We start from the raw sequence: 12,847 nt of genomic DNA, 5'->3' as shown, positions 1-12,847 counted from the left end.
AATATTCAGGCCTCTACATTCAGAGAACCTATTGGGCAGGGTCTCCTGAAGGTTAATTTTGTCACTAGAAGTTGGCCTGATATTGCCAGAAAGTGCAGAAGACGGATGGATGGAATGAGAAGCAAATGGAAGGATTGCTCAGGGAGGCACAAAAGATATTTGTAAAGAGGGATTATTATGCCCAGAATTCGTGATCCCCAAATACCGCCAGGGAGCCGAGTCCGATGCAAAAGCAAAAGAGCCTTTATTCGAGCTAGCTCGAGCTCAATCCACTACCTGCACCGACGCAGCGGTGAGATACCGGGGAGAGAGAGTGAGTTTTAAAAGCACAAAGGTTTTATAGGGGTCTAAGGGCAGTTGGTGAGGTAATGGCTGTGGCCTCAGCTGATTGGCTGGGGAAGGGTTGGAGTCCTGTTACGCAGGTCGCTGGGCGTGTTTTGATCAGGAAGTTTGAACGGGTGAGCGGGAGGTTACTCAAGGGGAGGAGGCGTGGTCTAGGTGAAGGACACAGAACAAGATGGAGTCCGCTGGCGTAGGCCCGCCCTTTCAGGATGAGGAGAAACAAAAACAGAAAGCAAAGATGATGGTAACAACTGTGGAGGAGATGATTGAAAGGAAAGGAGGAAATAGAGGAGGGGGGAGGGGGGAGGGGGGAAGGGGGAATGACGAGGAAAACAAAGGCTAGAGAGATGTAACTTAAATAAATCTCCTTGCAGATTGCAGCCCACTGATAAACACCTGAAACATGCAGAGCATGACCCTCCTCGCGGCTGCCTTAGTGCCTCAATGTCATTTTATTACCTAGGCTTACTAAAGGTCAAATAAGCTCGTGTTATCTCTGTTGCAATTTGTTAGCAAAAAGACTTAAAATGATGGCCAATTCTATTTATTTATATTGAGAGAGACAGCATGAGTGGGGGAGGAGCAGAGAGAAGGGGAGACAGAGAATCCCAAACAGGCTCCATGCTCTGTGTCAGGGAAATCAAAGAGCAATGTCCTGGGTTAGAAGATTATAGGGAACGCATTGCAAAGCAGAAAACTGCTTTTTGGCCTTGCTGAAAACAGCGGCCTTGCTTTGCTTATCTAGTTAGTGTATATCTACGGGTTAGTTAATGTATATCTATGGGTTAGGTCCTGCCTGTGTTCATAAATTCCTTAGACTATGTTATCTCATGGGATATTTTATCCTGCCTTGTTTTTCTGCATGCTTTCTATACATTCTTACTGGCACGTAGCCCACTGATGTATTGTGCAATGTTTCCCTAAATGCAGACTCAACGAATACGGGAGCTTGGGAGCAGCTGGGGGAAACTTCCCTTAGCCTCCCTCTCACCTCTCTTGACTTGAATGGAGTTTTGAGTAGTCCTTTCTGCTCTCCTCAGCTTTACTGGACAAAGCCCGAAGCCGAATCCACAACTGGTGACACTGACGCAATAGTGATAGACTTGAGAGGAAGATTTTCAGGGGGCAGAATGGACACATTCAGGCAAAGAAAGTGAAATTGTCCAGACTTCTGACAGACCACATCGCGGTAAGGGACAGCAGTACCCTCTTGGGATAGCTGCCAACGTGTCTAGTTTTCAGTGAGAATATTTTTCTCTTTCTCTACCATGGGCCAAAAAATGCCAAAGGAACAGCTATTATATTTAAAAACTTTACAGCAGCTTTTAAAGGCGGCTCATTGTATGGTTACAAAAGATCAATTAAGTAAATTGTTATGAGCAATAAGAGATGCCTGTTCCTGGTTCCTCAACCATGGTACAGTTGATTTGGATCTATGGGAGCTAGTGGGAAAAAATCTAACAAGAAAACTTGAAAAAGGAGAGAAGCTTCCTGATTCCATTTTAGTGACCTGGAGTTTAGTCCGTACAGCATTATGTCACTTACGTGTATCTCCAGAGAAGGAACAAATTAAGAAAGAAAGCCTAACACCCACCTCTCCTACGACACCTCCTACTATGGATGATGACCCCTCCACCGCCCCTTCTGTGCCTACTCCTCCCAATCATTCATTCATTCATTCATTTCCCTGGTTAATGACTATGATAATTGGAGCCAACTGTAGTTAGTGTACCTCAGGACAGGGACTTTAAGGAATATCTCCAAGCAGCTGCTGAAACCCCATTTGGTTCGGGGAAATTCCCTGTCTTCTCTGGCCTGACATGGATTGCCTAATTCCACTAGCTGATGGAAAACAAAACAAAACAAAACCTGGCGTCTGCTCCTCTGAGCTGACAGGCTTTAGGACCCGGAGACGTCTTTCTCTGCTCTCTGGGCATTTATCTGCTTCCAGGCTTCTTGGCCAAACCTCACTGACTCATCCTTCCCCTCCCCCTTCTGTTTCTGCAGCATCTGGGGTGCGGCCCCTGCATAACTGGTTCCTATCCCACCCTCAGTGCCTCAGGCACCACTAGTTCCTCCTCCTACCCTCCTGTCCGGGAGCAAAGAGCACCCCCTTGGGCCCCCCCACTTCATATTCCCCACCAGCATTCCAGGTAAAAATTAACCATGGAGAACAAATTGTCTTAAGTGGACCCAAGTAAACCATATTCAGTGTTTAAGATAATTTAAGTTTGTTGGGTTTTGATAGACCTGTTTATCAGCATTAAATATGGAATTTATTCTATCTAGGTTTGCTGAAAGTCAAGTAAGCTTGTGTTATCTCTGTTGCAATTTCTTAGCAAAAGGATGACTTAAAATAATGGTTAATTTTGTCTGTCTCAAAGTTGTCATGGGTAATTGTGGAGATAGCTTTCAGTCCTTGGTAACCAGACGTTAAAGTTTTGTTTGCACAATAAATGGGATTGAATTCATTGGCTATCTAATGAGATAAAAGGCTAAAGCACTGATGACTAGATGTAGGTTTGTGCTTTTGACTTATTGCAGAGAAACTAAGACTATTTGGGTCTGATAAACATGCTTCATACTTTATTAAAATTTTACTATGGAAAACCTGCATTGCGCTCACTTGATAAACTTACCATCTGAAAAAAATTCTGATATAACAGTTCTCAATTGGTTACTGATGAAGTTTTGGGGTGATAATGGGGTGGTCTAGAGCCGAGAGTCAAGAAAGAATTCTTGAACACCTCTTTGGTGCAAAAAGGTTATTTTATTAAAGCATGGGGACAGGACCCATGGGTAGGAAGAGCTGCACTGGGGTTTGACAGGTAATTCATTATATACCCTCAGGTTGGGAGGGGGTCAGGGATAGAGTAAGTCTCTACGGAATTTTGGAAGCAAGGTTTCCAGGACCTTGAGGGGCTAGCTGTTGCTAGGGAAGCTCCACTAATTACAGTTTAATATCACCTTAGTTATGAGACCCTTCAGATGTATATTAGGGGACCATAAGCTTGGAGTATGATTGCCAGCATATATTTTGGGGCAGTTGAGATACAGGAAGTAGATTTACAGGATCCTCCCATTTGGGACACTGTTAACCTAAGGTTCTCTTTTGCCCCCAGCAAAGTGTCATCACTGAGTCAGCTGAGCTCCTAGAGAGAGGTCACTCTGCCAGTTTCAAGGACTTGTCAATGGGCAGTAGGCAGTAAGGGAATTTAATTTTTCATTTACCTTAGTTTCTCACATCAGCATGGCAAGCACTTCAACCCCTTTCCTTTGTTCTTGGGTAGCCGGGAATGTCACACATATTACACCTGGGGTGGGGGAGGGGAGTGTGTGTGCCAGCCTGTATTTTACCCTCAGCTTGCCCCACACTCCCTCATCAGTTATGAAGTTTTCATTGGAGACTAAGGTTTCTAAGAACTAAAATTCTGCTAAGTGTACTAAAGACTGATGGAAATAAGGAAAGCAATTCCATATGTAGAAAAGTAGGAGATATGTAAGAAAGATATAAAGAATGGAAATACATTTTTTTGTTGAAGGTAAAAGAAAGTAATTTTGTCCTAAATGAGACTTGTTGTTGGGAGAGAAATGGCTTGGGACAAAATCTGAATGCAAAGGAAAGTTGTAGAAGGTTCGTGAAGGGAAATCTTTGGAAAGGAATTTTATGTGTGGTCAGGATGGACTAACGTTGAAATGAATAGATTTTAAAAGTACACTGGTATAAGATTCAAATTCTGCTTTTCTCTGTGTTCAAGAGACTAAGTTTTCTTGGACTGTTGATCTGCTCTTGATAAGAAAATGTAAACAAAGTTGTTCGTTTTTTTTCTCTTTTGTCTGCTGGGAAAACCAAAGCTTATGTTTTGTCTTTTTCAGGTCTTTATTTAGTTAAAACTTCTCTATGTTAAAGGAGCTAAGTTTTGCTAACAACCATATAACTCTACTGGACAAGCTATTATAGAATGTACACATGCCACTTTAAAACAAATGCTTCACAGGTGCACCTGGGTGATTCGGTCAGTTAAACGTTCAGTTTCAGCTCAGGTCATGATCTCATGGTTTGTGGGTTCGAGCCCCATGTCTGTCTCTGTGCTGACAGCTAGGAGCCTGTAGCCTGCTTTGGATTCTGTGTCTCCCTCTCTCTGACCCTCCTACGCTTACACTCTGTCTCTCCCTCTCTCTTTCTCTCAAAATAAATAAACATTAAATTAAAAAAAAATTCCTTCACAAACAAAAAAGGGTGAAACTGCACAATGACCCCCCACCTTGGAATTCACTGTATAAAGCCTTACACACTCTAAATTTTTTAAATTGTGATTCCCATGGCCTCACAGCTGCTGAATGGCATTTTGCGCCACATCTCCTGGCTCAAGTATCAGAGCCTAAGTGCTACTTAAAGATATACAAGGCAATAATTCATGGAAAGGACCCTATGAACTGATAACATGGGGATGGGGACATGCATGTGTTCTCCCATCAGGACCGCACTGGGCACGTGCCCATCTGATCAAACCATACCATGATTTGGAAGGATCAGCCTTTCAACCCGCTTCCTCAGATGGCCGATTTGTCTTTGTAAGGGGAGACCATGCCCACAAACAACAAGGCAAGTGATGTCACCTGGGGACAACCAACTTAAGAAGCTTGATCAATATGTCAGTGAGGTCATAGGCCGTGTCTGAGCGCCACCAACCCCAGAAAACAGATTTTTAGCATATTTAGCTGTAGTTTCTCAAAACTCGGCTAATGTAATGATTTGCTGAATCTTTTTCTTTATCCGGACCACTACTGCTTTTTCCTCACTGTATTGGGTTCATATCATAGACCCCCCTTTATTTAAGCTGTTTACATGGTGGGATGCAGACCGTCCACTAACCAGTAATGATTCTTTTTGGACTGGAGGCATCTGGCTTCTGCCAAAAGTCCCTCTTACTAAATGGAGAGATTGGTTAAAGCTGAATACTTCTGTTCCTTTTGTGTCCTTAATGAAGTTTTGGGATGATGGTAGGGTGGTCTGGAGCTGACGGCCAAGAAAGAATTGTTGAAGTCTTTGGTGCAAAAGGTGATTTTATTAAAGCACGGGGACAGGACCCGTGGGCAGAAGAGCTGTATGGGGTCATGATGGGTAACTCATTACATACCCTCAGGTTGGGCGGGGGTCAGGGATAGAGTAAGTCTCTGAGGAATCTTGGAAGCAAGGTTTCCAGGACCTTGAGGGGCTAGCTGTTGCTAGGGAAACTCCATTTATTACTGTTTAGTAAAACCTCGGTCATGAGACCCTTCAGATGTGTATTGAGGGCCATAAGCTTGGAGTATGATTGCCAGCATCTATCTTGGGGCAGTTGAGATAAAGGAAGTTTCTAAAGGAATTTTTATATGTCAAAGTAGACTTACGGGATCCTGGGTGTCAGGATAATGTTAAGCTAAGATTCCCTTTTACCCCTAGAAAGTGTCATCATTGAGGCAGCTGAGCTCCTAGAGGGAAGTCACTCTGCCAGTTTCAAGGACTTGTCAATGGGCTGTAGGCAGTAAAGAAATTTAATTTTTCATTTGTCTTAGTCTCCCACATCACCATGGCAAGTACTTAAACCCCTTTTCTCTGTTCTTGAGTAGCCAGGAGTGTCCAAGGAATATCACACATAATCCACCTAGGGGTGGATGGGGTGATGTTAGCCTGTGCTTTGCTGTCAGCTTGCCCCATATCATCATCACATTTCCCTCCTTTTTGTGTAACCTGGATGTTTGAAAACCTTCTGGATGTTTAAAAATCACAGCACAGATGTATCTTCACCACGTGCCTAAAACACAGGACCACAAGGCAAATTTGACATTCATTTCAGTAGCCTCCTTCGCTACATCCACCTCCACCAAGGAATCTCATCCACTTCTCCCCACTGATCATTGCCACATAAAGAAGATATGGCCCCCTTGTGGCTCTTCAGTCATCTAGCAGCCCTGCCGGACCTCCCTTGCCCATAAAGAGGAATTTTTTTCAAAATCTTACTCTCATTAACTAGGGTCCTAAAGGACACAACCTCAGTGGGCAAACCAATTGGGTTTTCAGAACCTCACAGCTTCTCCATCCTTTGCACTGATGGTGGAATTTCAGGGCCAATATTAAGAATTGAAAACAGGTTCGGGGCGCCTGGGTGGCGCAGTCGGTTAAGCGTCCGACTTCAGCCAGGTCACGATCTCACGGTCTGTGAGTTCGAGCCCCGCGTCGGGCTCTGGGCTGATGGCTCGGAGCCTGGAGCCTGTTTCCGATTCTGTGTCTCCCTCTCTCTCTGCCCCTCCCCCGTTCATGCTCTGTCTCTCTCTGTCCCAAAAATAAATAAAAAACGTTGAAAAAAAAATTAAAAAAAAAAAAAAAAAAAAAAAGAATTGAAAACAGGTTCACATAACCTGTGGCATCACAACTTACAGCGTCTTAGCCTTCCTGTTTTGTTATGCCATCTCCCTCACAGGCATTATGCTAATAGTAATGGTACCTTTCATATGAATCTCACACAGATTGTCCCAGACAGCGTCGTGATCTGTACACCTCATCCCTATGTTTTCATAATTTCCACTAAGCCGGTTAATACAAGATTCAACAACCCATATTGTTTTTGAAGTACCTCCTCTGGCTTGGTACACAGCCTGTAGCAGCCATTATAACATCACCAAACTTTCTGTCTCGCCTATGTTTATCTTAAAAGGATAGCCTCAAATTTGGTTGCCGGTAAATCTAACAGGGCCCTGGGAAGGGTGCAACGGTATTGCTGAATTAGCCCAAGCCATTTCTAAGTGGAGACCTAAAAGATTTGTTGGATGGCTCATTGCCTTCCTTATCTCATAGGTTGTCATCTTAACCATAGCCTCTGTTGCCGAGGTCTCCCTGACAAAGTCTATCCGCAATGCTAAAGTAGTCAATCACGTAATGACTGATATCACCAAGGCAACGACTACTCAAAGGCAGGTTGCTAACAGTATTAGGCAAGACGACAAGCGCTGAAGCAGCCCTCGAATGCATGGGGGACCGCCAACAGGCACTTGTTGATCATCAAAGTATACAATGTGACTGGCGACATAACAAACTTTGTGTCACTCTCTTACAATATAATATGTCTCAGCACTCCTGGGAGTTAGTGAAAAAACACCTGCAAGGAGCTTCTTCCCCCAATTTACAATCTGAGATTAATGCTCTGTCTTCCCAGCTACATCAAAACCATTAGATATTCAACAGGAAACACAGATACAAGTTGAACAGGAGTTATCTGACAATGTGAAATGGTTAAATCCAACCAACTGGTTCCATGACCTCAATTTATTTGGATTATTGGAGCTCTCCACTTATTAATCTTTTTTGTCTTTCTCATAGCCCTGTGAATGATCTACACCTTAGTGGCCTCCTCATGACATCGTGAACAATGACTGGTTACCCTCCTCAATTTTCATTTATTTGAGGCCTCTTCAAACAAAAAGTACAGGGATACTCGATAATCCTTTAGCATCTTATCTATGCAAGCCTTTATCAGCAGTGTATATCAGTTAATTTGTGTACGATTATAAAGATCCCATGGTTCTCCAAAATAAAAATAGTTCTAGGGTGTTCTTTTTTCCGATTACTATACGCTTACTGTAAAAAAAAAAAAAAATTCCACAATAAAGAAAAGGAAGGAAGTAAAGAAAAAATCTAAACTGCCACCATTCAGAGAGATTAACACTGAAAACAAGTTTCTTTCTTAACACACATGCGTACTTTTCAAGGACACGATGGCAAAGACCAGGGTAAGAACAGGAAAGACTCAGCCAAGTTGTAAGCCTTCTTGAAAAGAAGCAGAGGCTTGCATTTGCTCCTTGCTAAAAGTTCCTGTTCTGAGCAAACCCTCTTCTGTGGGCTTTTGTTGTGGAGACCTTTTTGTTTGTGAAAATTAAGAAGTGTTGAGGGTTGTAGCTCAGAAGGGCTAATTTGCCTGGCATAATAATGTAAAAAGAGTCTCTAAGGGCAGACATTCCCTTTTGCTTGTTATTTTCAAGAAATTAGAGAAAAAATTGATTAGTTCTTTTCAATACCAAGATAATATTGCTTATTCTTGGGAGTTGTATGTGTGCAATGGGGATTGCGCAAGCAATCACAAAATGTCACTAAATTTCCTTGTTTGCAAGGTCTCATTTTTCTTGTTCTGGTGTTCAAAACTCAGACAATCTAGCTCACAGAGACTCAGAAGAAGGTGGGAAGCAGTCCCAGGCCTGCATCTCACCTCAAGCTGCAGGAATGTCTCACTGTTGACTACCTTGATCAAAAGGTTACCTCTGAGCCCTAGACAAGAAGTCTTAGGTCAATGTAATGGAATGAAATGCTGGTACCAATTAGGCAGCCTGGACACAATTGAGATTATTTATGAGTATTTTGTGAGGTTATCGGGGGTGGGCAATACATTCACCTCAGAGTTCTATAATGTTTCCTTTTAAGAGTTTCCATCAAAAATAATCACCCCAAACCTGTTCCATTCTCCACATCTCTTGGTTTTCTTAAACACGATTGTTTCTAAAACCAGATCACACCCCAACTACAACTAAAAAAACAAACCAAAAAACCCTTCTATAACTTCTCATTCGATTCGTGATAAAATCCAAATCATTGGCAGAAGCCAGCAAGTTCTCCCTGATCTGCCTCTTACTGCTGTCTCTGTCGTGAAAGCACTATTTGGATTCTAAATTCCATGAGAACCATGTACCATGTTTCCTACCAGCCATACTTGAAGACCATCTCTGTAGAGACAGACAACGTGCAGTGGCTCTTTCTCTATTTTGTTTCCAACTTCACAGCTGGATATGAGACAGAGAAGCTGAAGAGACCCCATGGGGAAAAAAACAAAAAAAGCCATTTTTTTTCCTTTGCTTCTTTTCCAGTTTCTATTCTTGCTAGGACCTGCACCCACATTCTTCTCTACACATGCCTTGTAATGCAAATAGCCTATGTTCTCCTTTGTTTTTTTAAAGTAGGCTCTATGCCCAACATGAGGCTTGAACTCACAACCCTGAAATCAATAGTCATATTCACTACAGACCGAGCCATCCAGGCTACATATGTCTTCCTTGTAAGGGACAAAGAGATAATAATATGTTTGGAGTCTCCCAGCACAATAAATCTAAGGAGTGATGAGGCAGGATCATCATAAACATTCTCTAAGACTACTGACTCCAAACACCTTGGTGCCAAGACCCATGACTTCAGGGAATGAGTGACTTATGAAGGACACCCGGACTCTGTCCTGGTTCTGACCAGTTCCTAGAAGCCTAAGAGGACACAGATCATAATTGACCGTACCTGACCATAATTGACCATATGGTACCTGACCATAATTGACAGTAAAAACCCCAGACCCTAAGCAAAGGTGAGACTCATGCTCTTTTCCTTTCCTGGATACTCTGTCCAAATCTCTCTCCATATATATATATATATATATATATATATATATATATATCTTCAATAAACTCTACTTTCACCTCCTGCTGGCCCACATCTGATGTCCACCTTTCTCAAGCCAAGGACCCTCTGGGTCCTTGGACCCAGCCTGCCTGCAGCAGATATATGGTTCCTATTCTCCAATTCCCTTCACTTCCTTAATTTTTTTTTTTCACTTCAACTCCAGTCTGATTCCAGCTCAGCAAAGACCTCACTGCTGTTGTAGGAAGCCATTTCAACCCGTGTCAGAATGGGGTAAGCATCCTCCATAAGTCCTCAGCCTCTGGTGCTTCCCTCCACCCAGACCTTCAACTGTCCCTGGGCTTGTCACCACCCCACAGCTCCTGCTTCTCTCGGCTCCTTGAGGGCAGCGTGTTTATCTCCTATTACTAAACTGAATACCCAGTGCAGACATTTAATATGTGTTAATATATTGGCTAGTTCATTAGATCCTCCCAAATCCTCTCTGATTAAGGGGCTAGAAAAAGTTTTATTTGCTTCATTCAGTAAATAGGCAGCTGCAACTAGTGAGGAACAGAACTTAAACTAAAATCTGAAATTGAGACCAGTGCTCTCTCTACTATTCTCTCTCTCTGCCCTCTCTTTGCCATGGTTACACACACACACACACACCACTGTGAATGAATTCTAGGTCAAGTTAAGATGTTAGCCAGATATTCCAACCACTGTACTGATATGACTCTAAACAAGTTTGAAAAGCATTTTGCAAGACATTTATGGAAGTAAGAGATATGTTTTTATTTAACCACCAGAACCTCCATAAAAATTGAGATTGTTATTTCTGGAGATTCCAGAATTTCCTTTGAAAGTATCCCCCCTAACTCGAAAGAAAGTCTGATGCAGCCTCGTAAATATCTATGTTGTAATAGGTGCTGTGTCACTGAGAACCACTGAAACGGCAGGGTTAAGAGCACAAAAGTGGCAGCAAACCATATATGGCGAAACCCATTTCTTTAAACTTGTGATGAACTCAAGTTCTGCTTTCCATTTTCTCAAAGCTGAAATCAGCCACGCTTTGTCAAACTGAGAGAGGCACACGCATTCAGAACCTTCACTGGCTCCGGTTTCCAGCCTCCGAGGGCTCCATGCCAAACAGACTGAGCATGCGGGCCACACTTGCCATGACAGCCTGGATGGTTTCCTTAGTTTCCAGCTATGAAAACACAGCAATTAGTTTGCCAGGTATCGAAAATGAAGATTTCATCAAAGACTGTGTTCGATTTCATAACAAGTTCCGATCAGAAGTGAATCCAACAGCCAGTGATATGCAATACATGGTAAGGAAAATATCAGTATTTGTGATAGAAGTAAGCTAACGTGTGTTGATTTTAGAGGTCAGTCCTTGCTAATCCTAAATGCCTTTTTGTTCCCGTTGTGATTAACGTGTGCAGTAAATTCACAATCTGTGATCAAAACGAATCCGGTTTAGCTCTGTTGACTCATCTTTTCTAAGCAAGCTCAGCAAGTACGTTTTACTCCTCTTTTTAAATGCTTCCTTTCCTCCGGTCAGAAGATGTTACTTTTTTTTTTTTTTTTTTTACTTTCTTCCCTGTTAATTTTTTGAGGGCTTTTTTTGTTTGTTTATCTCTAAGTTTACTTTTCTGTTGTTGCTGGCAGAGCATATTGACTTTCTCTGGAAGGCAGCATGGCATCTCAGGAAAGGATAGGATTTTGAATCAGTCAGGCATGGGTTTGAATGCCAGCTCTGTGGCTGTGAGCTAGTTTTTAATCTTTCTGAGCTCCTCAGGATACGGGCTGTTGTGTTTATTTAATTATATATACCATGTGAAACACAGCCTTAAGTATTCTGCACATAACAGGCCCTCAGTGAAATGCTGATCTGTGTCCCTCATTTAGATTCTAAATTCCACAAAACAAGATCATCAAGTTTCCCAGTGGCCTTATTCAACACTGGGAGACCACACGTACAGGGAGGACCCTTCTCTATTCAGTCATCGCCATTATCATGCCTCATTCCCCCCCTTCAAATTCTCACTTTGCTCATTCCAGTTACATTTTTTGGTAACAGTTTTCATTCTTTTTGAAAGAATCTTTATTCAGGAGGCCGGCCACCTGGGGAGAAGGCAGACTCTGGTCCAAAAGCCAGCTCCACGGTTTCTGCCTAGCCAAGAAGGCTTTAAAGGGACTGGGTGTGGTTAATTAGGGAGGGGGTGCGGTGGCCTGTAACGTTTCCTGATTCCGTGTAGGTTCAGTGGTGCCTCTTTACAGCTTTCAGTGCCTGGCGGTTGAGCAAGAGGTCTAATTCCTGTCTGTGATGGGTGAGGGCTTTCTGTTCTCTCATTAACTGTATGATGCCACGTAACACTCTGGTCATCAGTTCCTCATCTTCCAGTGTCTGTACTGATCCCTCTCCAAATCTTTTTCCTCATTGTAGTTGAAAGATCTTTACAAAACCCAATTTTCATTCTGGACCCTCCTACTGTTTAACGTTTCTTTTTGCAGACTTGGGACCCAGCGCTAGCGCGAGTTGCACAAACATGGGCAAGAAACTGTCAGTTTGTACACAACGTTCAGCTGCATTCAAGCTACAAGCTGCATCCAAATTTCTCTTCTCTGGGAGAAAACATCTGGGCTGGGTCTCTATCCCTGTTTTCTGCATCTTCAGCCATCACAAACTGGTACGATGAAATTCAGTACTACGACTTCAGGACTCAGAAATGCACCAAAGTCTGTGGCCATTACACTCAGGTAAGTATCTGCCTGCTCCATATTCTCTTGAAACTATCTCTTCAAAGGCAAAGAGAAAACTGGAATCTGGTGTTAAGAAAATATAGAGTAAGCTGGTGTGCCTGTACATGTCAGAGAGTAGAGCTTACAAGCTTACCTAAAAAATAAAAAAAATGGAGCAGACTTCAATAGCAGAGGGGGTGGTGCTTGAAGAGGTTAGTTACGTGTTTAAACGCAAAAGGTGAGGCTCACCAATCTGGACAGACTTTGAATATTTTGGTAACAGCTGCCTGCCTGGGGCACTTTGTTCCATTTGTGAGCAATCAGAGGACTTTATGAGTGAAT

The 12,847-nt window shown here is 42.7% G+C and overlaps 1 protein-coding gene across 3 annotated transcripts in view; it reads left to right on the top strand.

The window, feature by feature from the left end:
• The first annotated feature begins 473 nt into the window (after positions 1–473).
• GLIPR1 (GLI pathogenesis related 1) overlaps positions 474–12,847 on the top strand; it is a 29,894-nt gene continuing 17,520 nt past the window's right edge. Inside the window, exons 1-4 of one of the 3 annotated variants that reach the window (XM_019455147.2) lie at positions 474–586; positions 1,383–1,531; positions 10,813–11,091; positions 12,278–12,523. In XM_019455147.2, the coding sequence (XP_019310692.1) occupies positions 10,900–11,091; positions 12,278–12,523 (438 nt within the window). In that variant the 5' untranslated portion in view covers positions 474–586; positions 1,383–1,531; positions 10,813–10,899. Of the gene's footprint in view, positions 587–1,250; positions 1,532–2,349; positions 2,496–10,812; positions 11,092–12,277; positions 12,524–12,847 lie in introns of those variants that run through there. The other 2 variants (XM_019455148.2, XM_019455146.2) reach the window with 2 other exon arrangements.

The sequence above is a fragment of the Panthera pardus genome, unplaced genomic scaffold (genome assembly GCF_024362965.1).
Source record: "Panthera pardus isolate Hobbes unplaced genomic scaffold, ASM2436296v1 HiC_scaffold_6, whole genome shotgun sequence".
NCBI classification, from domain to species: Eukaryota; Metazoa; Chordata; class Mammalia; order Carnivora; family Felidae; genus Panthera; species Panthera pardus.
Note: the sequence above shows the minus strand (reverse complement) of the source record. Positions and strands in the feature narration are given on the sequence as shown.